At 51.3% G+C, this 23,695-nt stretch overlaps 10 protein-coding genes across 10 annotated transcripts; 3 read left to right on the plus strand and 7 right to left on the minus strand.

The window, feature by feature from the left end:
- Positions 1 to 177: 177 nt before the first annotated feature.
- ACHE_20200S (aromatic ring-hydroxylating oxygenase subunit alpha) lies at positions 178 to 1,501 on the plus strand (the record flags this gene model as incomplete). Its single annotated transcript, XM_043284477.1, has 2 exons — positions 178 to 962; positions 1,021 to 1,501. The coding sequence occupies 2 exons, from the start codon at positions 178 to 180 to the stop codon at positions 1,499 to 1,501; spliced, it is 1,266 nt and encodes a 421-aa protein (XP_043133264.1).
- A 689-nt stretch (positions 1,502 to 2,190) lies between these two features.
- ACHE_20201S (GcvT family protein) lies at positions 2,191 to 4,725 on the plus strand (the record flags this gene model as incomplete). Its single annotated transcript, XM_043284478.1, has 1 exon — positions 2,191 to 4,725. The coding sequence occupies one exon, from the start codon at positions 2,191 to 2,193 to the stop codon at positions 4,723 to 4,725; it is 2,535 nt and encodes an 844-aa protein (XP_043133265.1).
- Positions 4,726 to 5,562: 837 nt separating this feature from the next.
- On the plus strand, positions 5,563 to 7,569 carry ACHE_20202S (protein kinase domain-containing protein; the record flags this gene model as incomplete). The annotated part of the gene is made up of 1 exon (XM_043284479.1): positions 5,563 to 7,569. The coding sequence occupies one exon, from the start codon at positions 5,563 to 5,565 to the stop codon at positions 7,567 to 7,569; it is 2,007 nt and encodes a 668-aa protein (XP_043133266.1).
- A 544-nt stretch (positions 7,570 to 8,113) lies between these two features.
- On the minus strand, positions 8,114 to 8,447 carry ACHE_20203A (DUF2945 domain-containing protein; the record flags this gene model as incomplete). The annotated part of the gene is made up of 3 exons (XM_043284480.1): positions 8,114 to 8,179; positions 8,233 to 8,345; positions 8,399 to 8,447. 3 exons carry the CDS (start codon positions 8,445 to 8,447, stop codon positions 8,114 to 8,116), a joined length of 228 nt encoding a protein of 75 aa, XP_043133267.1.
- Positions 8,448 to 8,837: 390 nt separating this feature from the next.
- ACHE_20204A (DUF3433 domain-containing protein) lies at positions 8,838 to 11,228 on the minus strand (the record flags this gene model as incomplete). Its single annotated transcript, XM_043284481.1, has 1 exon — positions 8,838 to 11,228. The coding sequence occupies one exon, from the start codon at positions 11,226 to 11,228 to the stop codon at positions 8,838 to 8,840; it is 2,391 nt and encodes a 796-aa protein (XP_043133268.1).
- Positions 11,229 to 11,928: 700 nt separating this feature from the next.
- Positions 11,929 to 12,640, minus strand: ACHE_20205A (HHE domain protein; the record flags this gene model as incomplete). The annotated part of the gene is made up of 2 exons (XM_043284482.1): positions 11,929 to 12,246; positions 12,299 to 12,640. 2 exons carry the CDS (start codon positions 12,638 to 12,640, stop codon positions 11,929 to 11,931), a joined length of 660 nt encoding a protein of 219 aa, XP_043133269.1.
- Positions 12,641 to 12,880: 240 nt separating this feature from the next.
- On the minus strand, positions 12,881 to 13,804 carry ACHE_20206A (putative methyltransferase; the record flags this gene model as incomplete). Its single annotated transcript, XM_043284483.1, has 1 exon — positions 12,881 to 13,804. The coding sequence occupies one exon, from the start codon at positions 13,802 to 13,804 to the stop codon at positions 12,881 to 12,883; it is 924 nt and encodes a 307-aa protein (XP_043133270.1).
- A 354-nt stretch (positions 13,805 to 14,158) lies between these two features.
- On the minus strand, positions 14,159 to 15,797 carry ACHE_20207A (Sds3 domain-containing protein; the record flags this gene model as incomplete). Its single annotated transcript, XM_043284484.1, has 2 exons — positions 14,159 to 15,244; positions 15,306 to 15,797. The coding sequence occupies 2 exons, from the start codon at positions 15,795 to 15,797 to the stop codon at positions 14,159 to 14,161; spliced, it is 1,578 nt and encodes a 525-aa protein (XP_043133271.1).
- Positions 15,798 to 16,692: 895 nt separating this feature from the next.
- Positions 16,693 to 18,484, minus strand: ACHE_20208A (uncharacterized protein; the record flags this gene model as incomplete). The annotated part of the gene is made up of 2 exons (XM_043284485.1): positions 16,693 to 17,738; positions 17,788 to 18,484. The coding sequence occupies 2 exons, from the start codon at positions 18,482 to 18,484 to the stop codon at positions 16,693 to 16,695; spliced, it is 1,743 nt and encodes a 580-aa protein (XP_043133272.1).
- A 3,666-nt stretch (positions 18,485 to 22,150) lies between these two features.
- On the minus strand, positions 22,151 to 23,056 carry ACHE_20209A (uncharacterized protein; the record flags this gene model as incomplete). Its single annotated transcript, XM_043284487.1, has 2 exons — positions 22,151 to 22,877; positions 22,929 to 23,056. The coding sequence occupies 2 exons, from the start codon at positions 23,054 to 23,056 to the stop codon at positions 22,151 to 22,153; spliced, it is 855 nt and encodes a 284-aa protein (XP_043133273.1).
- Between the last annotated feature and the right edge of the window lie 639 nt (positions 23,057 to 23,695).

Below are 23,695 nucleotides of genomic sequence, written 5' to 3' on the forward strand. Positions count from 1 at the left end.
ACGGGCGGACACCCGATCACGGGGTCGGGAGAAACCCTCCTTGTATTCTATACCAGTTGGGATATCCTGGTCCAAAGACGACTATATCAAGGTCCAGCCCGCTCGCTGAAATTCAAAATAATCAATCACTGATCTCAGCTTCTAAAGCATACAATCTTCAACTGTTGAACCCTCACAATGTCCCTCTGGAAGAACTACTTCGGTCTTGGACCAGTTGCCTCGTCTGGTGCCACGCCCACAGACAAGGAGACTCCTGCCAGATCGCTCCCTGTCTCCTGGTACACTTCCCAGGAGCTCTATGAGCTCGAGCGCCGCGCCATCTTCTCCCGCAAGTGGCTACTGACCACCCACGTCCTGCGCCTCCCCAACACAGGCGATTGGATACAGTACAAGATCGCCGGTTATCCATTCGTCCTTGTCAAAGACCGCCAGGGCAATATCAATGCCTTCCACAACGTCTGCCGCCACCGCGCCTTCCCCGTCGTCACCGAGGAATCCGGCACATCCCGAATCTTCGCCTGCCAGTACCACGGCTGGTCCTACGGTCTTAACGGCAAGCTCGCCAAAGCTCCGGGCTACCAAGACATCGATGGCTTTGACAAGTCCAAGAACGGGCTCCTCCCAATCCACGTGCACGTGGACAAAAATGGGTTTATATGGGTGAACATGGATGCGGGCGAGAAGCCTGAGACTGCCTGGGAAGATGACTTCAAGGATGTTGATCTGCAGCCGCGGTTCAAGGACTTTGATTTTGCGGACTACGAGTTTGATCATACGTGGGAGATGGAAGGAGAATATAACTGGAAGATCCTGGCGGATAACTACAGTGAGCGTTATCAATGCCAGACATCGCAGCTAGATGTCCCATCGCTGGCGGATTCGAGTGCGAAGCCGGAGCAGATTGAGCAGGGGTTGAAGATTGCTAGCACATACTACTTCCCCAATGCGAGCATGACTGCGTCGTGAGTTCTCCCCCTCCCCTTAACTCAATCTGTTTATGATCTTATGCTAACTACGCAGACCCCACTTCTTCTTCATGCAACGCTTCGTTCCCACCTCTCCCACAAGCTGCGCCATGAAATATGAAGTCTACCGCAACAAGTCCTCCTCGACCGAAGACTTCGGCGTCATCAACCAAGTATACAAACGCATCATGTCTGAAGACAAGGACCTCTGCATAAACACGCAAAAGGACCTCAACAACGGCGAACTTCGCCCCGAGATGGAGAAGGAGCCTTCGTACTTTCAGACAGCAGTACAGGGGATCGTTACTGAGCATCGTGAGAAGGAAGAGAAAGACGGGAAGGAGATTTGGCCTGCTAGGCAGAGGTTGCCGGAGACGGCGGCTGCGGGGGTGAGTAAGGAGGATGAGGAGTTCTGTAGGGAATTGGACTTTACTGGAAAGAGGCAGCAGAGAGATGTTGCTGTGGAGGGGTGTGGTATGGAGGGGTGTTGCTCGGCTGGAAAGGGTGCGCCGGCTAGTGGTAGTCTTGTTTATTAGGTGTTTTATACTTTAACTATTACTAGATTTCTTGGTTTGTTTGCAGGCAAACAAATCAATATAACGACCAATGGAATTTTCTTACATCTTGAGTCATGAACATTTCTTCAGTAGCTTTAATCTCAAGGAGGATCGTTTGAAATATCTATACAGAACAGAATTACGAGGTCCCATGATAAACCGACAGCAGACCTCGAGAAGCTACAGAGATATTACGAAGATGGCAACAATAACATATTTGAAATATCTTGAGAGCGCTTTGGCATAGTGAGGTGACGTATACGGCTCTCTCAACCCTAATAAGATCGCGATAGCAAGATAGCCACGATACCGCACAACACTAAGGACTTTACTCAATAAACATGACAACCTACCTCATTCTAAGTTGTCTATCGGCAGAGACATGTTACATCGGCAGCCCGAGACCCCTCCATGCAGTAGTAGTACATCCAGCCCATGCGGGGTAACCGTACCGCGCTGTATAACCCATTCAGGTAAAAAAGACCCCATTTCCGTGCACGGTATACCCATCCGTCCCCACTGCCCTCGTAAATCTATCACCATTGGCATAGTATAATGATAGATGATTCGCCAAGAATATCAAATGACAACTACAAATAACGATACTACCAACCCCATCCACACATACTTCCAACTACAATTCCTCCTTCATCCATGAAAACACAACCATGTCACCAAAGACAGTCATAATCGGCGCCGGCATCGTCGGCACAAACCTCGCGGACGAACTCATCTCACGCGGATGGAACGACATCACCGTCATCGAACAAGGACCCCTCAACCTCCCCGGCGGCTCGACCTCGCATGCGCCCGGGCTAGTTTTTCAGACCAATGGCTCGAAAACAATGACACAGCTTGCACAATATACGGTTCAAAAACTGAGCTCGATTGAGATGGATGGTCAGAATTGCTTTAATGATGTTGGTGGGCTGGAGATTGCTACGACGCTAGAACGGGTTGAGGAGTTGAAAAGGAAGTATGGGTATGCGAAGTCGTGGGGGATTAAAGCAAGGCTTTTGAGTGCGGAGGAGTGTGTTGAGATGTATCCGTATTTGAATAAGGAGGCTGTGTTGGGAGGCTTGCACACGCCCAATGATGGTCTGGCACTTGCTGCTCGCGCGACGCAGTTACTTATCGAACGAACTCGTCAAGCCGGTGTTAAATACCTGGAGTTAACGCCTGTCACTGGTATCGAACAGACAAACAGCCATGTCACAGGCGTGACAACACCCAACGGCACCATCCCCGCGGACATCGTCATCTCCTGCGCTGGTTTCTGGGGCGTCGAGGTAGGCGCCATGGCCGGTGTCTCGATCCCGTTACTCCCACTGGCACATCAGTATGCAAAGACAACCACTGTTCCAGCACTTGCGAACAGAGAAATCAACACCCTCCCCAACGGCCGCAATGCAATCCTCCCTATCCTCCGCCACCAAGACCAGGACCTCTACTACCGCGAGCACGGCGAGCAGTACGGCATTGGGTACTACGGGCACCGTCCGATGCCGGTTCGCGCGGCGGATTTGGGCTTAACGCCAAAGCACGTTGATGAGCAGAACATGCCTTCGCGGCTGAAGTTTACGGCTGAGGATTTTGAGCCTGCGTGGAAGGCTTCTCAAGAGCTCTTGCCGGCGCTGCGCGAGACCGAAGTTGCTGATGGGTTTAATGGTATCTTCTCATTTACGCCAGATGGCGGACCGCTTATCGGGCAAGCGCCTAGTCTGGATGGTTTCTATGTCGCCGAAGCCGTGTGGGTGACCCACTCTGCGGGCGTTGCAAGGGCCATAGCGGAAATACTGACCATAGGTGCATCCCAAATCGACGTCGCAGAATGCGAATTATCCCGCTTTGAAGAAATCCAACTGAGCCGGGAGTATGTCGATGAAACATCGCAGCAGAACTTCGTTGAGATATACGACATCTTACACCCCCTACAACCAAGAGAATCGCCACGTAACCTCCGTCTCAGTCCCTTCCACACCCGACAACGGGAGCTTGGTGCATTCTTCCGGGAGGTTGGAGGCTGGGAGCAACCGTCGTGGTACGAGGCAAATGCAGAACTGCTCAAGAGCCTTCCGAATGAGTGGAAGCCCGTCGAGCGAGATGCATGGTCTGCGCGGTTCTACTCGCCCATCGCTGCAGTAGAGACATGGAAGACGCGCAATGCGGTTGCTATATATGACATGACCACGTTCCATCGGTTCGAGGTGTTCGGTCCTGGGGCTGTCAGTCTGCTCCAACGGTTAAGCACGGGCGATGTCACGGTGAGACCAGGAAGTATTACCTACACCCTCCTCCTGAACAAAGACGGCCGCATTCGCAGCGACATCTTCGCATCTCGGCTTGACACAGACCTATTTCAAATCGGCGCAAACTCTGCTACTGATCTGGTTTATCTTTCCCGCGAAGCACGCCACCAGTCCCAACGCTCTCCAAGCCAATGGACCCAAGTCCGCGACATCACCGGCAGCACCTGTTGCATCGGCCTCTGGGGGCCTCGCTCCTTTGACGTTATCAAGGCAATCACCACAGACGACTTCTCCAACAATGCCCTTCCCTACATGCATGTGAAGAAGGCAACCATCGCCGGTATCCCGGTTACAGCACTGCGCAAGTCCTACGTCGGGGAATTTGGCTGGGAGATCCAGACAAGTGCTGAATATGGTCAACGACTATGGGATGCTATTTTTCACGTAGGAAAGCCGCATGGCCTTACTGCAGCGGGTCGCAGTGCTTTCAATGCATTGAGGCTGGAGAAAGGGTATCGCACTTTCGGCACCGATATAACCACTGAACACGACCCATTCGAAGCCGGTGTGAGTTTCGCTATTGCGGATAAAAAAGAGGATTATGTCGGTAAAGCTGCCCTCGAAAGACGCAGTAAAAAGCCCATTCGACGCCTGCAGTGCCTCACCATCAATGACGGTCATTCCATGGTCCTTGGAAAGGAGCCTGTGTACTATAACAACCAGGCTGCTGGGTATGTCACCAATGCAGCGTTTGGCTTTACAATCCGCAAGCCAATTGCCTATGCTTGGCTACCCGGAACTGTGGTCGAGGGCGAGACCGTTGAGATTGAATATTTTGGGCGCAAAATCCAGGCCACTGTCACATCCGAGCCACTGTATGACGCGCAAATGAGCCGCTTACATGAAAGCACCCCCATTCTCGAGCCTCAAAAACCATTGAAGTCTCGATTGTAACCGCATATGGCAGTCCGATGCGGAGAGCATCCAAGTTCATGGAAACCGGCGCTTTCCCGTCATGCGCATTGTATCTTCGCCCACGGCTTTCTCCGCGGCATTCCGAGGAGGCCCAATTTTATGACAGCGCATTGAAAGTTCACGCTAGAGCAGACATCCTTGTCTTTTGCATTTTGACGTAGCCCGGGATGGCTATGACGCTGGGAAGTGAGGAAGTACCTTGACAAGCTGTATGAAGAGCCGAGGCAGTGCGGGAGGAGTTTCCCATGGAAAGGAATTGAAATCATGTAAACTCTGATTAGCCATGGGCATAGTTGTGTACATAAAAAGAGTATCAATCACATCGTCGTTAGTTGTCATCTTCCGGCTGACAGGTCTTATCAGGATCGTCTATCTCAAAGATAGGCGCATGGCATATTATTGGCTTTTGGGGTAGACTCGTTCGTATCTTTGATGTCGTTCTGGACACGGAGAGAAAAAGAACTGCTGGGGATATGGGGACTGGAGTGGAGGAAGGCAGAGAAGAATAGGAAAGAAGGATTTGCATGATTAAGTCACGTTGTCTGTTCCTCCCTCCCCTCATCTTCTGTCCTCTCTTTTTCCCTCTTGACTCTATCAGTTCTTGTATATCAGTCCTATATCAAGCAAGGCAACCAATAAATATGCCCAATCCCTTGCCGACTCGATAAGCGCAATTCCTTCCTGTAAGTCAAGTCAGCTTGACAGGTGCCGAGATATATCATTTGCTAACAGCCTCTGCAAGCCACCAGATATCGTCCTGCTCCGGCTCTTATACTCCCACTACGCCATTCCCCGTCGACTCGCCATGCCTGCATCATGTCCTCCACCACTTCCCTCTGGTGGCCTCCTGATCGCGTCCAAGCCACCCTGACCCCCGAATACATTGTCAGCCAGTTACCTCCCAGCTGTTTGCCCCATCTAGTCACCCCGCTGCCCTGGGGCGAGGGTTTGACCAATGAGTCTTATCTCGACTGGATTGTCACTAAAGCTGGACGATTGTTTCTTATACTCGCCGATATTGGTATCCCGGAACGGATATTTGCTCTCGTCGATGCTTCTGTGGATGATGTCGACTTGCCATTTGCCGCGCATAGCATTGACCTGCTTCACCTCTCTCCGGACGGTAATAACCCGGCCCTAGATGCGAAGTTCTTCCATGCTCAATGGCGCTTTACCGTGCGGGGGATTGCGGAAGGTGAATATGTCAAGTTCACAGCAAACGAAGGTGTACCCATTGAGGTACAGCGGACAGACAGCACGTTAGCCAAGGAGGGCGTAGAAAAGGTCATACTGGCTGGTGCCATCTGTCGAGTTTACCTCCGCACGCAAGTCACAATTGGGGCCGCGCCGCATTTCTTCGAAGAGGAAGAGGTATTGGAGGAGATTCGCTCGCTGAGACGACTGGCTCATGACCATGTCTTCTCCACCTATGCATCATACTATAGCGCGATCGACAAAACCGTCTGTATCCTTTTCAACGGACACTATGAACGCACGCTCCTATCCTTCCTCACAGACCCACCACCTAGCTTCAAACGCCTTGAAAAAGCCCGTCGTCGCCATACCCTCGTCAACTGGCCGCATTGTCTAGCCAATGGCCTGGCATGGCTACATGCGCATGGCCATCCACACCGTGGCATCCGGCCGTCAAACATCCTCATCGACGCTGGCTTCCGCATTTTCCTCGGTCAATTCGAAGAATTGGACACCCTCCTCCCCCCACTAAAAGTCGACGACGTCGAGGCATACCAATATGGTGCACCAGAACGCTGGCAACGCTCCGCTGCAGTCCAAGATACTCAACCCCATCAATCCCTCCTCCTCCCATCCGGCGGCCGCACAGCACGCAGGCCATCCACAAAATCCGCAACACTAAACCTCCCCAAAATTAGGGCTCCACCTAAGCCTGACACCACAACCGCCAGATCCGACTCAGTGGGATCCCAAGACACCGCCATCCGAATTACTTCACCCCGGGCCCGATTCTCCTTTGCCCTCTCAACATCATCGACCTCCTCTGCCTCCAGCGACGGCAGCAACAATAACACCAACTCCCACAAACGAATTCTCCCATCTATCAGACAAAGACCAATCTTCTATACCCCCTCCATCGCCTCATCATCCTCTTCCTCCGGCGCCTCCACCCGTCCTCTCTCCACAATCACCACAACAACCACCACAGACCAATCCCTAAATAATACCAACAACCACACAATAATTAAAACTTGGCATGCAGCCACAGCCACAGCAACCGCCTCAGATATCTTCTCTCTCGCCGCTATAACCCTCGACATCCTCACAGTCCTCTGCAAACGCAAACTCTCCTCTTTCACGCACCATCGCGGCGCTAAAAACCGCACCGCGGGGCGTGGTGGCGGCATCGCGGATTCATCTTTCCATCTCGATAGGAACGCAGAACAAGTATTCTCATGGGTATCCCTGCTAGAGAAAGATGCGGAGAAGAAGCGCAAATCCGACTTCGCGGTCTTCGGGGTCGGAGTTCTGGGGATGTTGAAGGTTTCTCGAGGAATGCTAAGCAGGGATCCTGCTGGGAGGCCTTCGGCGAGGGAGGTTGAGGGAATGTTCGGAGAGTTGATAAAGAGGGCGGGAATTGAGGTGCATTGCCAGCCTCCTGCACCAGATAAAGTTTCACGGGCCCAGCGTGTGCCTAAATGGGAGGAGAAGGTCGATGCTTATGCTGCTCCTGAATCATCTTCTGCTGATACCAGCGGCAGAGATAGTCCGTCTCCGCCGGATTCGATGCTTGAGTTTGTTACCACTGGTTTTGAGGATGAATATATTCACAGCAGTGACTCTGAATGAGATTCAATCCTGATAATAATGTTGCTTCTTTGGCGACGCTCAGAAGATACTGTCATTTGCCTTTGCTTTCTACTGTGCTAGTTGGCTATTGTCCGGGTTTGCAACGTAACGCTATAACGATTCTGAGGGATAATATTTTACCTTCCTGTCCTTCCCTTCTCTTTCCTAATATCTGTCAATATTTGTTCTTGATAAATACATTCTTTTAATCCCGTCTCTTTTGTTTCGTTTTGTCCTTATCATGCAAGGTGTTTCATGGAAGGGAGGTTGGGTTGATCTATCTTATTAGCGGTTAGTTAGGTCTATATATCTTATTCTTGTTCTATTTTGCAAATGAACTTCATGTAAGAAGGATTGGGTTTGGCTCAGGCAAGCAACTATGTATGAGTGCTATACACCATCATATTTCCGTGTCATATACTACACTGAAAACATTACCATCATACAACGAAAGACCTTATATCCTATATTCATACCATTCGTCCATGACAGCCCAACAGACGCCAATTATAACCTCATCCCAATGAACATACAGTACTATAACTTAAGCACCACCGAGGATATTTCTCTCATAAACAGTAGTTGTCTTCCCCGTGTTCTGGTTCTCGATCTGCACACATCCATCAGCCACATTCCCTCACCCAGACATGGAGAGGGGCATACTTCATATCTCGGTTCCTCCTCGCTAGCGTCGACGTTCCGACCAGCCTGGTTACCGGGCTCGGTGAGGATGGATTGGATGGTGCCAATGCTTTCAGAGGTACGGGAGTCGGGGCCTGCGCGTGTTAGCTACTATCCAGGTTAAAATTAGAAATGGGAGGGGATGTACCTCCGACAGGCTTGTAGTGCACAGCTTGGCCGTTGCGGTATTGGGGCATTTTGTTGGTTGTTTCGTAGTTGGGTGATTTTAATTGGGAGAAAAGATTTATTGTTGAGGTTGGTTTCATTGAACTGGTGATCATTTTTATATTGTATGAAAATGCTAGAAAACAGGATTATGTGGTTATCGAATGTTGTGGTAATTGAAGCTCAACTTCAACATGACGTGTTGGAGATCAAGATCGATCGAGATTGAGATGTTACACCAAAAACTAGTAACCTATTGAAAATCGAGTAAAACATGCTTTACGATTAAGTTAAGGTTGTGACGTACGAGTCATCACCTAATATTAGTTAACAGTTAGCACTAATGGCATAACCGGCTTATCATACAATACCCTAACCGTCCTATCCACCGCTCCATGCAGCTAGTACAGCAACTACGGTGGCTAGACATCCTCCTCCCAAGGCGCCCTCGCCCTCCGGTAACTAACTCCCCAAACAAACCGACTCACCATCGGCTCCTCATCAACCGCACAATGCATTCTCCCGTCTCTTCCTCTGAACCATCCCAGTCCGTACCGTTTACCCTTGCTGACCAGCATCTCCGTCATTTCTCGGTTATTGTATAGTTCCGTCCCTGTGAAATCCTCCAACATGCGCGATTGGTGAATGAACGCGAGGATGGAGGCGATTGTAGACGGTTGGCGGGGCATGAATGGCCGGCGACGGCGGATGAATATTAGGATTGCGGAGAAGATCATGAAGACCACGATTGCCATGGATAAGATAGAGGAGGAGTAGAAGGAGTGTCGCGTCTCTGTCTTCACGGCGAGCGAGGAGAAGGTAATTGTTAGGAGGTCGGAGAGGATAGAGCCCAAGCCGACTAGCGCGACGAGCCAGTGGCGGTTGCGCAGCGACTTGAAGAGGATGACGGCGTAGGGTGTGCCTTGGTAGTCCAAGGTGAGGGTTTGTTCGGGGCGGGCGTTCCCTTTAGTGAGGGTGTGGAAGGGTTCCATCATTTTCACGTTGAATTCCAACGTGGCCCAGAGTTGTTTGATGAGGGTTGCTACTAGCACAGGGAGCCAGGGGATGTTGCGGATGACGTGGTTTAGTCGGGGGTCGTAGGTGATTGCTGGGACAAAGGGGAGGCAGATGATCATGAAGATGATGAACGCCATTAGCCAGACGGGGCGGAGGATGATGGGTTGCGGGTTTGGTGGTTTAAGCGGTCTCTCTGTGGCTGTGCTCTGGTCTGTGCCTGTATATTCGCCCTGCCAGATGGTGGATTTGTATAGGATGTATCGGCGGTGTTGGAGTTGCTTGTGGATGTCATCATGCAGCGACTCGTCCATGCCTTGGAATTCTGCCAGGATATGCGATCTGTTCGCCATGGCTGCGACACCAGCGACCCCGAGCGGGTCACTAAGAAGACCTGACTTGCGACGTAGTTGAACTAGAAGCACGATCGCGAGGACAGCAACAAGAATCAGGCACGACGTGACCAACCGCGACCAGACCGGTTCAACGCGAAGGAAGTACTTATAGTCAGCATCGCATGGCTTATCATCACCAGGCTTTGGCATGTCATTCCCAGGACCGCACGCAGGGTTTCCGGCTGGCTTGATGCTAGGACTCTGCAGAGACGGCACAGCGGTTGTAGCCAGGATTGTCCCGATAGCAGAAACCAACACCGTCCAGTGTCGGTACTTTCCAGCTTTGAACGGGACAAAGTACGACCACATAGTCACATAGTCAAGGGCTAGACTCTTTTCTGCAGTATTCCCGGCCGGCTGCGACAGCTGGTAATACGGCTCCAAACGCTTGACCTCGTAATCAGTAACCTGCCACAGCACACCATATGCGACGGTCACAAGCGTAGGAAGGTATTTCCAGGCAAAGAATTGTGACACAGGAATTTCGGCTACATTGTTATACGGAATCAAGCCGCTGCCCTCCTTCTCCAAGATACCGGACTTTTGAGAGAGATATTCCTGCACACCGGCCAAGACAAGCGACACGACCGCCAGGATGATGATATAAGCGCTCCTCATGGAGAGCGGCCTCCAGTTCGGCTGCTCTGGATCGCGAGGATAAAAGTAGCTGAGGTTCGTCGCAGTCTTCTTTCCAAGATGTGGCGAATCCGACTCCGACGGCGTCCCCAGACCCTCGAGCACACTCAAGTCAACCGTTGCAGTGCGCTGATCAACCGAAACAATTGCATTTGTCTTGTTCGCCAGATCCTGCCCCTGCTGTCTAATGCTCTTCGATCGCAGCGCGGGGTGTATCTCGAGACTCAGCTTGCCCGAAGGCTCAGTGACAGACTCATTCGAGTTTTTATGAGCATGGCCCTTATTCTCATCCTTCAACAAAGCTTCATTCTGATATTGTCCCTGAAATCCCTCGAAAAACGAAATATCCACGCCCGGCATCTCCTCCGGGGGTACATCATGCACTTCATCTAGTTCGAGCACCGAGTATCGATCTCTCCGGGGGTCGATGGTCGCGCGAATATCGGGTTTCGGGCGTTTTACGGAGGCCAGCCGCTGCAGCAGCGATTTTTTTGGTCTCGCATTTTGCGAATCGTCCGGAGGGGTCTCGGTAGGTTCTGGCGCTGCGAATCGCACCGATCGTGTTCGCGATCGCGGGACTGGTGCCGGTGGTGGTGAAGAGGGTGAACGCTGCTCTTGCTGGACTAGAGGATTATCTTCATCCTCTGAATGGGCATAATCCGCACCAGAATAGTCGATTTCGCGGGTCCCATTTTGATATGCCTGCGAGATATCCCCTAGATCAGTGGATTCGGCGGGAGGATCTGAGTCGCGCATTTTCACAGGCATTTACATCCTGCGACTGATATGTCAGATAAGAGAAATACTCCGTAAAGAACTCAGACAAAGTGAGAAAAAAAAACAGAAACTGGGCAATGCGCCGACTGTCAACGGGCTGTCAACGCATATTAGTGAAATCAGTTCGGGAGAGACCGAGAGAAATGGAGATGAGGCTGAAGAATAATTAGAAACATTAGTCGGCAAACAGAGCAAATGAAATCAATGAGATCGGCCATTCCTCAATTCGTCGGAAAACCCGCAGCTGAGTCTGGCCTGACTAGCAGCATGCGCCGCATAAGCTGCAGGGGTGAGAGCCATGGTGGCTGGTTAATCTGCTGTGCAAGTATGCGTACGAGTACATGTACAGAGTACACAGTACATATGGTTGGCTCTTTTTTTATATAGCATTCTGAGATCATATTGTGCCATGACTGAATTGATCAAGTTCAAGTGTTGAGGAAAACTGACAAATATTCTCCAGCACAGTTGATCACGTGGTGTCACGTGCAACGCAGGCATACAACCCTACTCGCAATTCTGTTGAGATTATTTAGTTGCGTTGATTCAAGATTACTACCGCAAAATAACCAACCCATATCTCCAGACACTGCTGTGCACTCATTACCATTTGGCCAATAGACAATAGTATCACCATATCCACATCCAACACCTGAGAAGAAGTAAAAACCCAAACCTATCCCCAAGTCCTCTACCTCCCCGGCCACTTCCGAAACAAATCCCCCAAATGATCAATCGGCGCCATCATCAAGCCCACCGCACTCTCAAACGGCGGCTTACTTGGCGCCCCGGGATGACTCCTCGACGGCACGAACATCTTGGTCCGGTCGAGCGCCCTGCTCAAACCCACAGATTCCTCCTGCGAGAGTTTGCTGTCTAGGGCCGGGACGTCGGTGGTTTCTTCCTCGTGGGCGTGGGATTTGAAGTCCGAAAGCAGAGACTGAAGGGTTGGGCGGAAGCGCGGGTCGGATGGTTTGAGGTTTTGGAAGGTGTGTAGCTGGTTCTTGATCTGCTTTTATTAGCCCGGATACTACATATGTATGAAGAATTAGGGCAAGTACAGTCTGATGCTCCCTCCTATCCTTCTCCGCCAACTCCCTCCCCCTCCCACCCTCAAGATACTGTTCCATAGCCGGATACAACACCAACTCCTCTGCAACGGCGTGTCTCGCCAACTCCCAGGTAAACATGTTCTGGGCCCTCGTCTGTTCGTCCGCGTCGTTTGATTGCAGGATTTGTTCGCCGCAGGCGGATATCTCACGGTGGTCTTCTTTTATACTTTCTAGGACACGCAGGTGGTAGGTTGGGCCGGAGGCTTGTGTGGAGTAGGCGCGGAGTTGGTGGGTGTTTACGTTGCGGAGGAGGTGGGGTTCAACGATGGAGGTGTTGCTTGTTGTTGTCATTGCGGTGGTTGTACTTGGTTTCAGGGCTGCGTTTGTTATCGTGGAGATGGTTGGGCTGAGGATTGTGCGGAGCATGAGCATGCCTGTTGTTTGAGTGGACTGTTCGTAGATGAGGATGGTTTAATAGATACGGTGACATGATAATGACTGCAGATGCGATATCAAACCATTATATCAACATGACCCCACTGACCAAACAATGACAATGACGAGCCCTAACCCGGAACATCCCCCCTATCTCTAACCAAAAACCAACGCCCTCACCTCAATACTCTCCCTCGGCTTTCCTCCCTCCCCCTCCACACTCCTCGGATCCGTAAACGCACTATGCGGCGCTCTCCCAGCCACCACCCCACCATCCTCAAGAACCGTGCCCTCCGCAGAATCCGCACACTTCAACAACAACCTCTCACCCCCCTCAACACCAGAAACATACAACCACCGCTGCTCCCCCGAGTGCCGAACACCCATAATCTCCCCATTCCGATGCGGATACCGATGCTGGATATTCACAAGGTCCCGCTCGGGCACAATGCTCTTGACATCAGCAAGTGCTAGTGGTGCAGAGACAACAGTCCCGTTGATCGGGCGCCAGACGTTGATAATCCGGAACCTTCCTTTCAACAACTCCTCCGCCTCATCTTTATCATCGACATGAATGCGCACACGCTCCGCAGCAGCAGCAGCCGTCTGATCAACATGCGCGCGATTCACAGGCTGACGGGCCGCCCCGGGCCCCTGTCTCCGAATCGTATGGTCGAAAATCACAATCTTATGCGCCCCTGGTACATTCTCTAGTAACAATTTCTCGACTTCGGGGTAGTACACCCTTTCCACCTCCTTATCATCAAAGTACGTCTGGTAGTTGGTGTCTGTGTGTACGTCCTTGAGGACGGCGAAGGCGTTGGTGTCGAGGGTGTAGGTGTCTTCGGTGCCGCGGATGTCGGTTAGGTTGACTTGGAAGGGGACTTCGTCGAAGTTGTGCTTGGGTTCGCCGGCGGGGGGTTGTTCGACGTAGTTGTAGAGTTTGTCGAGGGGAGTTGTGGCCCAGGGGACGACGAAGGAGATTGTGGCTTGGACGGGGCCGCGGGGGACGGGGATGTCCTCCGTTGCTTTTGTTGTGGTTGTAGTGGTGGTGGTGGTGGTCGTCGTCGTCGTAGACATTGTGTAGGTTTGAGCTGGTAAGATGGAATGGAATGTTGATGATCATCGTGATGGTGATGATGATGATCGGTTATATACCCTAGTTACCTCGGACAATTGCATTTCTAATCACTCCGCTTGTATACATGGCGTGCTTCTGGAGGCGATGACGTCAGGGGATTTATCAATCAATCAATCTCTATTGTTGATTATACTATGTAGACTGTAGGTACATTCTTATAAATCAAGCATACTATACTAAATCCGAAAGAGGGGAACCCAACGACGCCAGCCTATCCAATGCTGATACCAACGCCTGAGCAACCAAACCAATCAAGTAATAATCACAAGCAAGCAACAAACAAGGAGAAAAGGTCATGTCTTCGTCCTCTTATTACTCGTCGTACTACCACCCAACATCTCCGCTCGATCCCGGTCATTTCTAAGCGGATACCAATGCACCCCCATCGTAGCAGGAAAGTCCGGGTGCAACATGCTGAACCTGTGCGGATCCTGTGGCACCCCGTCGACTTGTTCCGGGCCAGGCTCGAGAAGGACCTCGATTAGATTGCGGTCCACCCAGCCTGCTGGCTTGCTGTGTAGTCGTTCCAAGCGCGCCCAGTCGTCTTCCATTTCTTCGTTCATTAGTGGCGGCGGTGGTGGGGCGCTGGCGTTAACTCGGGGTTGGTGGTTTGTTAGGAGGTGGTAGGGGAGGTTTGGACGGATTGCTTGTTTATCGGAGAGCTCGGCCAGGGCGTTGAGGGCGCTGTTACCATGTGTGCGGGTGGATCGCGTCGCGTGGAAGTTCTGGCTGGCTGTCCGCACCATATCAGTGGCCGGAGTACCATTGTCTTCCTGCCCGGTGTGGTCCCCGGTGCCAGACGCATCATCCGCATCGGTATTGTTGCTCGTCCCAACACCACCCTGGTCTCCCCGCTTGGAAGTCGAGAAGAAGTGAATCGTAGCAATATGAGCGAGATTGGCATGCGAACTAAGCTCCTTATCCGTGAACAACGAGTGCAGCGAATAAGTAGGCGGCGGCTGATGCTGAGCAGCACTAGCTTTAGCCCGCTCCGCAGAACCTGCATCCCGCACCGGCGAGCCCACATCATCCTCAGGAGCCTTTCGCTTCCTCTTATTCAACACCTCCGACCCAATCCCGTTGCCCAGTTCATCCAAATCCATGCGGTGACGGGTATGTCTGGTCTTGCGATTCCCATGGACCCCACCAGGACTAGCAGGGTTGGTGATACTGAACTGGTTCGGGTGAAGAAGAAGCGAATTGGTATCCGCGATATCCAATTGCTCCTTTTCCCTCATCAATCGACCCTTCTTCCCGGTAATCGTCTGCACCAACCGCTCCCGCAGCGTCGATGACAGATTATTATACTCCTCAGCAGCGAAATGGTTCCGAAACGCATATTCCCGACGGAATCGCTCAAGATTATTTTCATGACGGTGCTACACCCATTAGCCTCATCCTCTCAAAATCAAAACCAACAATGAAAGTGAGGGGACCTACCACCAACATAGCCAACTCCCCATCCCTCTCCTCCTTCACCCCATTCACCTCCTGCACAAACCGCGAATACCACATCCCCGACAACCCCGCCATCTCCCTCCCAAAAACTCCCCCACCAACAGTCCCCTCAACCAGCCTGGCGACCTCCTCCGCCGAATCCGGCAGCGGCCCCGGCGCATAGGGGTCCGCGTTGTTGATCAGCGTCATGTCGCACTGCAGGGCATGCAGCTGCTGGCGGAACTGGGCGTCGCGGTTCTGGGAGAAGGAGGCGGTTAGGTCTTGGAGGCGCTCCTGGAGGGCGCTGCGGCGTTTGTCGCGTTTGGAGATGGGGGGGTTTGCGTTTGCGTTGGCGGCTGTGTGTGCGGGACCGGGTGCGGTGGTTGTGGGTGGAGGGCTGGGGGATTGGGCTCCTCGATGGGGATGGATTGGAGGGAAGGGGTGCATGGCTCCAGGTCCAGAGGTGGGTGATGTTGGGGCCGGTGAGTAGGCCATTGTCGGCTCCTCTCTTCAGTCCGGGTCGTCAGCGACAGGGAATAAGGCGCTAAAACAGTGAAACCAAGTAAACAGAAGAGAAGTAAGTTGAAATCGAGATCCAAAAGCTTCTTTGCAGCTATTCCCAAGCAGTAACCAGCAGAAGCAGACACACAGGCGAAGGGACGGGGAGATCACAGAAAAGCGAAGCAAAAGAAACACTCACGATGGAGACGGATTACCCCCGATGCGGAATAGACTGGGCAGTATTTGACCGCCCACATGACGTTTTTTTTTTTTTTAAAAAAAAAAATTTGTTCTACTGACATTTAATATGGTATTTGTATTTGAATGATTATGAAAAATCTCTGTTCAACTACTGCTGTATCAAGTATCAACCATAGGTAACATACAGATACAGAATATCTGACGCTGCCGTGAGTCTCCGAGAGCCGAGAGTACTCCGCGCTACAACTCCGCCAGTCTACGAACAAACAACCGCTAAGGTCAATCAAATATCTGTCATTGAATAGCAATCATACAATAGTAGTCTGTAGTAGTAGTAATCTGTAGTATCAGTATCATCAATCTTATCATACATCCATATCAGATCAATAAACCTGTCCGTAACTGTCCAGTCAAATCCGACCCGTTGTATACACCATGAAAAAGAAAACCATGCCAAACACCTGCCCGTGACACCATACAGAAACAAGAAGAAAGGGTATTCATGTCCAAAACGCAGAAGCAAAAAAGAAGAATGCGATCAATCATATCTGTTCCAGGGTCCAGCCACCAGTGGAAACTCCGATCCTCCGTGCGCCGTCATGTTTCGTACCGTGTATAAAGCATTAACAAAATCATCCAAAGAAAAGGAATTAAACCGAAATGCAAAAAAATAATGGGGGGGAAGAAATCACTGCGACCTCCGAATCACAAAAACACCAAGTTCAACCCCGTCCTGATGCTCATTCTCTTCTCCGTACGGCCGTCTGCGAATACCATCGAGAATATCACCCAGCAGCATGGCCGAAGTAACTTCCTTATCAGCCAGGAACAGGTTCGACGATGTGCTGGTCTTGTTGACAGGCAGACGACGACCGTTCTGCCAATACAGGCTCAGCACTTCCTTCATGCGGGCTTTCTCTTGGTGAATGTACCATTCGGTCCAGAGATTGCGGTCCAGGTGGGCGTTGCCCTTGCGTGCGTCAACGACACTAAAGTTTGCGGACTGCGAACTGAGATCCTCGCACAGTCGGGATAGGTTTGATTTCATTGTTTCGAAGTCGTCCATTTGCGAGACAGAGGCTAGTCGGCCTAGGGAACGGGAGACGTCGGCTGATAGCTCGTTCACTACTACGAGCTGTCGCAGGAGCGGGTCAAGTATCGGGCCCAGATACTGCGACTTGAAAGTAGAACCACCTCGCTTGGTGGGATAGATGAAAAGCAGCGAACCACCGTTCGGAGAAAGCTCACAAATCCGGTCGACCAGATACGACGGGCGGCTGGATGAGAAGAGATCTTTATGTTCTTGAGAGGATGAGGGAGGGAGATACCGCTCTAGAACAGAAAGTTGGACCGTGTGCGGCGGTACCACGGGCATGGGCCAGTGTGATGCCTGCATCCCAAGAACAGGGCCCCGGAAGTCGTGGTACGTCGACACCACGGCCGCATTAGAGAAAACCGTGGAGTTGAAGTAATCCTCGCCGGCAGATAGCGGGGTACTTGGCGGAGAAGTGGGAAGGTTGGAGAGACTGAACTGCTCCGGAACGGCATGGGTAATGTTAATGTAAGGAGATTGACCTTGTTGCATACGATTCTGGACAGCCTGCACCATAGCTGAGAACACGCTGTCATGAGTAGGAAGAGTAACCGATTTATCCGAAGCACGAGGATATGGGAGAGTCTGGGATACAATCTTGACTGCCTCCCCGCGTCCGTTCAAAAATGGGAGTTCCGAGACTAATCCATTAGCAACTTCGGTTCGATCTAAAGTAAAGAGGAAACGTACTCGCAGCATCAATGCCATTCTCCAACCACGTATGATAATCAACATCCATCTCCGTCGATCCCGGACTAGCTGCAGCACTAGACAACTGATCCGACGGACTACTCAGCCCATCAACCGTAAGCGGCGGGCGACTAGCATTCTCCATATTCATATTCATGTTCACATTCACATCCATATTCGAGCCTTGGTCCAAAGGCTGGTCCAGACCCGGCCCTCGAACCTGGTTAATCTGCGGCTCGAGCAAAAGCATCCCGGGCTTGGGATTCCACTCCGGGTGGTAATCGTGTTCGGAGGGAGGCGTCGGAGGAAGAGCGGAGGGATATTCCCCTTTCCAGATGACGGGGGAGGAATTTGGCGATGGAGGAGAGGAGGAGGGCGTTGAGGGAGTGGCGGAGAGACGGAGTTGTGAATCGACGGAGAGAGTTCGTGAACCGGGCCCGGAAGTCCGGGAGAGGAAGCGAGAGACGGAGGATGGTTTTTTGAGGATGGAGCCTTGCGAGGCGCGACGTTTGAGGTTTCTTCGGGGGGGTTGCCGTTGTGGTTGTGGTTGTGGTTGTGGTTGTGGTTGTGGTTGTGGTTGTGGTTGTGATTGTTGGGCTACAGAAGCACACGAGGAGGACGGCGACGAAGAGACGACGGGGCTTTCCGGGAGCATAGAGAAGGGTGGAAAAGGGCCATGGCACTGCAAGTGATGCATAGGCGTGGTGGAGGAGAACGATACAGGGACGAGGAGGGATTAGATAGCCATAAGTTGATTCGACTCGAATCGGATGTTTCGAGATGACACGAGACGATACGGATTGTATAGAAAAAGTGGGAAAGAGAAGGAGTGAAAGAGTGACAGAAGAGTGGGAAAGAGAGAGAATATGAGAGACAAGAAGAGATGAAAGAGAGGAATGACGCCGGGTCAGTGGCAGCCAGACTCCAGACAGCCAGACCCAAGGATCCCACAGCCTGGCTCAATCGGTCTAGACCAGTCTATACCTGGACTTATTCACTACCAGTAGGTATTATCGATCTGTTCTAACGATCTATAGTATTCTCTATTCTATTCACTACTGTTTGCTCCCTCTATTCCCTAATTCTAACAGTATTCTCTCTCCTACAATAAGTAACAACACTGTCCTCACTCTCAATCCGGCTAGTCGCATTCGCCGCGCCCAGACCCCACCGACCAGTTCTAGACCCTGGGTCTTCTGTCAATCTATTGGCTCTAGTGGCTGAATCTGCCCCACTCACGAGGCAATACAATTTTCCCAGGCCACTGGAGTTCTTTGCACATCGCAGTTACAGAGCACTATGCATAGTAGGAGAACAGGATATAGATGAGATATAGATAGGGTAGAGGACAGTCTATCTGTCCGACTATACGAATAATCGCATTTTAGCTGTGTCTCTTATCGGTATAGTAGTTCGTGTAAGCCTTGGCAGTCACGCTGACGTCGAGATCGGTCCTAGAAATCTCCGTCGGGGCCACCATCTGGCCAGACCCAGAGCCTTCCACTGGTCCGCAGTCATATCACATGACTTCCCTCCAAGGCCTTCCTTTCCATGGTTTATACATCCCAATGGCATGACTCAATTGGTGGACGACGCTGTCTCGCAGTAATTGAAAATCCCAGCGAAACCCATCCAGTTTCACGGTCCGTCTGGGATTGATGGCAATGCGTGGATCGGAAGGCAATGACTCGGTGGCGGATTTGCAGATTCTTCTGGAACCGATCGTAGACCTGCAGTAGTGTGTGTGTGTGTGTGTGTGTGTGCAATCTCGGAAATTAAGCTCGATCATTCCATGCGAGATTATCTCGTCATAAGTTCCATGCCATGCGTTCCAGCGCTTTCCATTCCCATGTTATGCTATGTAGCAGACTCTGCGTGTCACCATCGACCACCACTTTTTCCCGTAACACGGGTCCATGGCCTTGTGAAACGACACACTACTGCGGAGATATCCCCAACACGCGCAATGTCTGGCCCAATTCGGCCGGACCGGCCGAGTAACACGCGGAAACCCGGAACGGATTACATCGTGCGGCTGGTCGTGGTCCTCATCGGGCCCAGTTCGGTCGCGGTATGGTTAGACGAGTACGATTTCTCGTGTAGGACGTCCATTGGTAGTGGTTGGATTTCCGTGTTGGTGATTTTGTAAGGGAGCGGGATCCGCGTAGCCGAGTATGACTCGACGCCGACTGGGCGGGAATGGTTAACAGGGACTTTTTCTATTTTGATAATAGAAGGGGGTTAGAAGAGGATGGGATGGGCCTTACAGATTGTCCAGTAAAAGTACTTTAGTATCACTGATACCCAGATGGACACGGCAATGACCTGGCTCGAAGTTCCAGTCGCTGAAAAGGACTATGGCGCGTGTGCCTAGTATGCCCAGGCCAAGGATGATCAAAGCGTATAGAATGACCATTGTCACTAGACCGAGCTCGATGACAACACTTAGTCCTCTCAGAGCCATAGTCCATTGCCATTGCTGAGTAGGAGAGAACTTGTCCGCATGGCGTTGAAAGCAGGCCCGTCTTGCCAACAGACTAACCTGCAGCAACACAAGCAATACAGAAAAAGCAGCGAAGCCGCATGAGGAACGGTCAATTGTACCGTCGACTTCTCGAAATCAAAATTCTCCTCAAGCTCACACCAGATCAGAGACGGTGGTTGTTCACCACACTCGAACACCTTGTTCTCGGATAACGCCGGACTATCCGGTTCAACTTCCAATGACTGCTCATTGAGAAAGTGGCATTAGTTAACAACACAGGGATACTAGAGCAGAATAATGTATATTAAGACTCCATGTCGAGATTGTACAACAGCCACAGTCCAAAGGTGATGAGGGCGCTGGCTCCCAGTGACACGGATCTGGTTGTTACGATGTCCCTCACGAGTCAGAACAAATTGCCGGCATCGAACATGTCTTGGCGTCTGGACAGTGCCAGGATGGAGGCGAGTCGGATGGCTATCATGAAGTAGCATTGGGTTTCTTGGAACTCGACTAGGACGAATCGGGCAATCAAGCGATGTTTGGTGGCTTTTTCTATAAGTTGGGCACGTATCCGATTGCGATAGGGTTTTGTTGGACTCAATTTATCAACCCAGCCGGTCAAGAAATCATAAGTCGCAGGCTGATAATCAAGAACACACACAACCAGCCAAATATACAGAACCATACTCGCCTGCATAATATATGATATCAAGGCCTGCACCCCTCATTAGCCCAACCCATCCCACCAAAAATAAACACAGAAAACAACAAACCCGACCCTGCGATATCCGCATTAGGTTCAAGAGACATCCCATGCACCCCCCCCCCGACAAGCCGACGACCTGAACCCGATATTCGGAAACAGCCCATAATCGCCCTTATCATATTTACCAAGACGCGCGCAGTCAGCCGTGGCATGGCAGTACCCGAGTATATACTCGTGAATCACCTGACCAAAGGGATTATTGAATGGCAGATGCTGCAGAAGCATCGTCTGTGGCATTGCCTAGGGAGTAGAAACAGCTGGAGGTGTGGAAATTGAGGAAGGCGTATTGGGGGTCTGAGCATGTTGTTTTGTTCATGGTTATTATTTGCGGGGTGCGATTAGGGGTGATCGTGGCTTTGTATCCCTTGGTATGGCTTGATCGTGCTTTATGGCGGCGGCTGGTGATATGCGAGATGGCATAGCCACAACTGGGCAGCTTGGAGAGTCTTGCATGGGGTGCTTTTAATAGGATTTTGCGGATATGATAATGGATGGTATAGCATAGTTGAATTGAGAAGTAACAATGAACAGGAGGATTGGAGAGAAGATGAGGCTTAAAACTGTTGCTTCGTTTATCACCTGCTACTCCGTATTCGGTATAGACTAGTCTACGCCAGCTCGCGCATACAGCGGGGTATTGCTACATGGAAAGTAAAAATATTGTAGATGATTATTATTATTATTGTGAGTACAATGAGATTAGATAATTAGGTATGTAGTACATATAGAACTTTCTCTGAACTGAAAGCATTCAGATCCTCGCGACCATGGTCGCCGATACTCATGTCTCGTTAAGACTTGTCCTCCACACTTCCGATATCGTGTCGCCTGTATCAGCGTGGTGATCACAGCCTTAGCATGCTGCGTATCAACGGTGCGATCATTGAGCCTTACTTCAATGAGACGGAAGCGTGGGAGACGGATGGAGAAACGAAGTATCGATCCAGTCGATACCGTCGAGGTCTCCTGCTCGCTGCGTAGGCCTAACATAGTACCTTATGGATATAGCAGGAGCGAGTATGTTTGTGGAGCCGTGTCACTGGCGACTTTGGCTAAGGGTCGTAAGAATAGAAAGCAAGGCCAATAAGTAGGCCTCGCGCACGGATAGTTCACGTCATGTTTCTTCTCCGAGAGTCAACACTGCGGACGTGGAATCGCTGGTGACGGCGGCTTTGCATGAAGCAGTTATTTATCTTAAGACGCTTTTGGTCTTCGGCAGCAACTGGCACTTGCTTCCAGGCACAGCTGGTCTGCTTAACGGTGTGGACTTGCTGTTGCAACTGCTCAAATTCCTGTTGCTCCGCGGTAGACTGCAGTTCCAGACACTGCAATGCCAGCTGCTTAACCCCGTCGGTCAAACTGCAGGCACGGTATTCAATCTCAGGCCAGAAGTCGTCCCCCCAGAAGGTATCCTCGCGCACAGCAGTCTCCAAGGTCTCAAGCCAGAAATCGAATGACGGAAGACGTCTCTTTCCGACAGGCACGTCGTGGCCCTGAAGGTGACCGGAAAGGAGGCAAGCGACCGCGATGAATCGAATGGTGGGTTCGGAATGCATCACATGCAGCACGATGCAGGCGGGGCAACGCTCTGTCAGGTACCAATCATGTTCCTCGCTCAGGATGCAGTGCAGCCATGCATATGCACTGCGAGCTTCGCCACGGAAAGCGCGTTCAGGCTCACTAGCGCGCGAACTAGGCAGGACACCAGTTGCAATGCGCGAAGCCTGAGTGTGGAGGAGGAATAAGGGGACGAGGAGGGTGTGGATGATGTCGCGGTGGAGACGGAAAGACTCTTGGTCTTCGTGGGAGCAGGCATGGCGGTGGTGGGAGCAGAAGCTGTTATCATTAGCATCCAGGCATACATCCCGTATCAGTTGCAATGCTTACCTTGGAGCATCCATTCCCAATTCCTGGCGGCGCAGGTGTTCCCTGACCGCGGTAAAGGCATTGTTGTTTGCCAGATCCGCCAGGTGCTTCCTGGGAATCTGAAACGGCGAGACAATTCCAGTCGACATGGTGAATCCTCAATATACCGCAATAACGATTGTGTTCTTTTCAAGGCAGTTGTAGTTATAAGAAACGAATGACGGCGATGGTGACGTGCGCGACAGAAATGGAAACCGGGAGTTGACCAATTAGAGGCGAATGGGAAGATGTCGAATACCGTTGGAGACGGGGTGAACCACGGATCGCATCATCCGGAGCGCGAGTGATGAACAAACGAATGTTTCGAGAGATATAAGAACCTGCGTGAATCCGAAAGGAGTCAACAGGGAGAAAGGGACTAGAATCGCGATGGAAAAGGCGCGGGCAAAGCACTATTTAAACTAACCTCTAGTGTGTGCACAGAGACCGAAAGCGGCCCGTCAGGTGAGGCACGTCATCCACGCAAGCCTCGCTGATCATTACACGGGCGTCGTTTCACTCGGAAATGAATTTGGGTGGGTGTGACGGTGGTATTACTGGTTTTCCCCGAATTGGGTTAGCGGCCTGCCTGGATAGGAGACTGTAACGGAGGGGAAGTTCGTTTTAATTGGACAATTAAGGGGCGTAATTTTCGTGAGTGGATTCGGAACTTACGAACGCTTGTGGGGCTCCAGGGTCTGGTCGGGTCTTTTTGTGTTTGTTAAAATGATGGTATTTTATTTTTGGAC

The sequence above is a fragment of the Aspergillus chevalieri genome, chromosome 2 (genome assembly GCF_016861735.1).
Source record: "Aspergillus chevalieri M1 DNA, chromosome 2, nearly complete sequence".
NCBI lineage: Eukaryota > Fungi > Ascomycota > Eurotiomycetes > Eurotiales > Aspergillaceae > Aspergillus > Aspergillus chevalieri.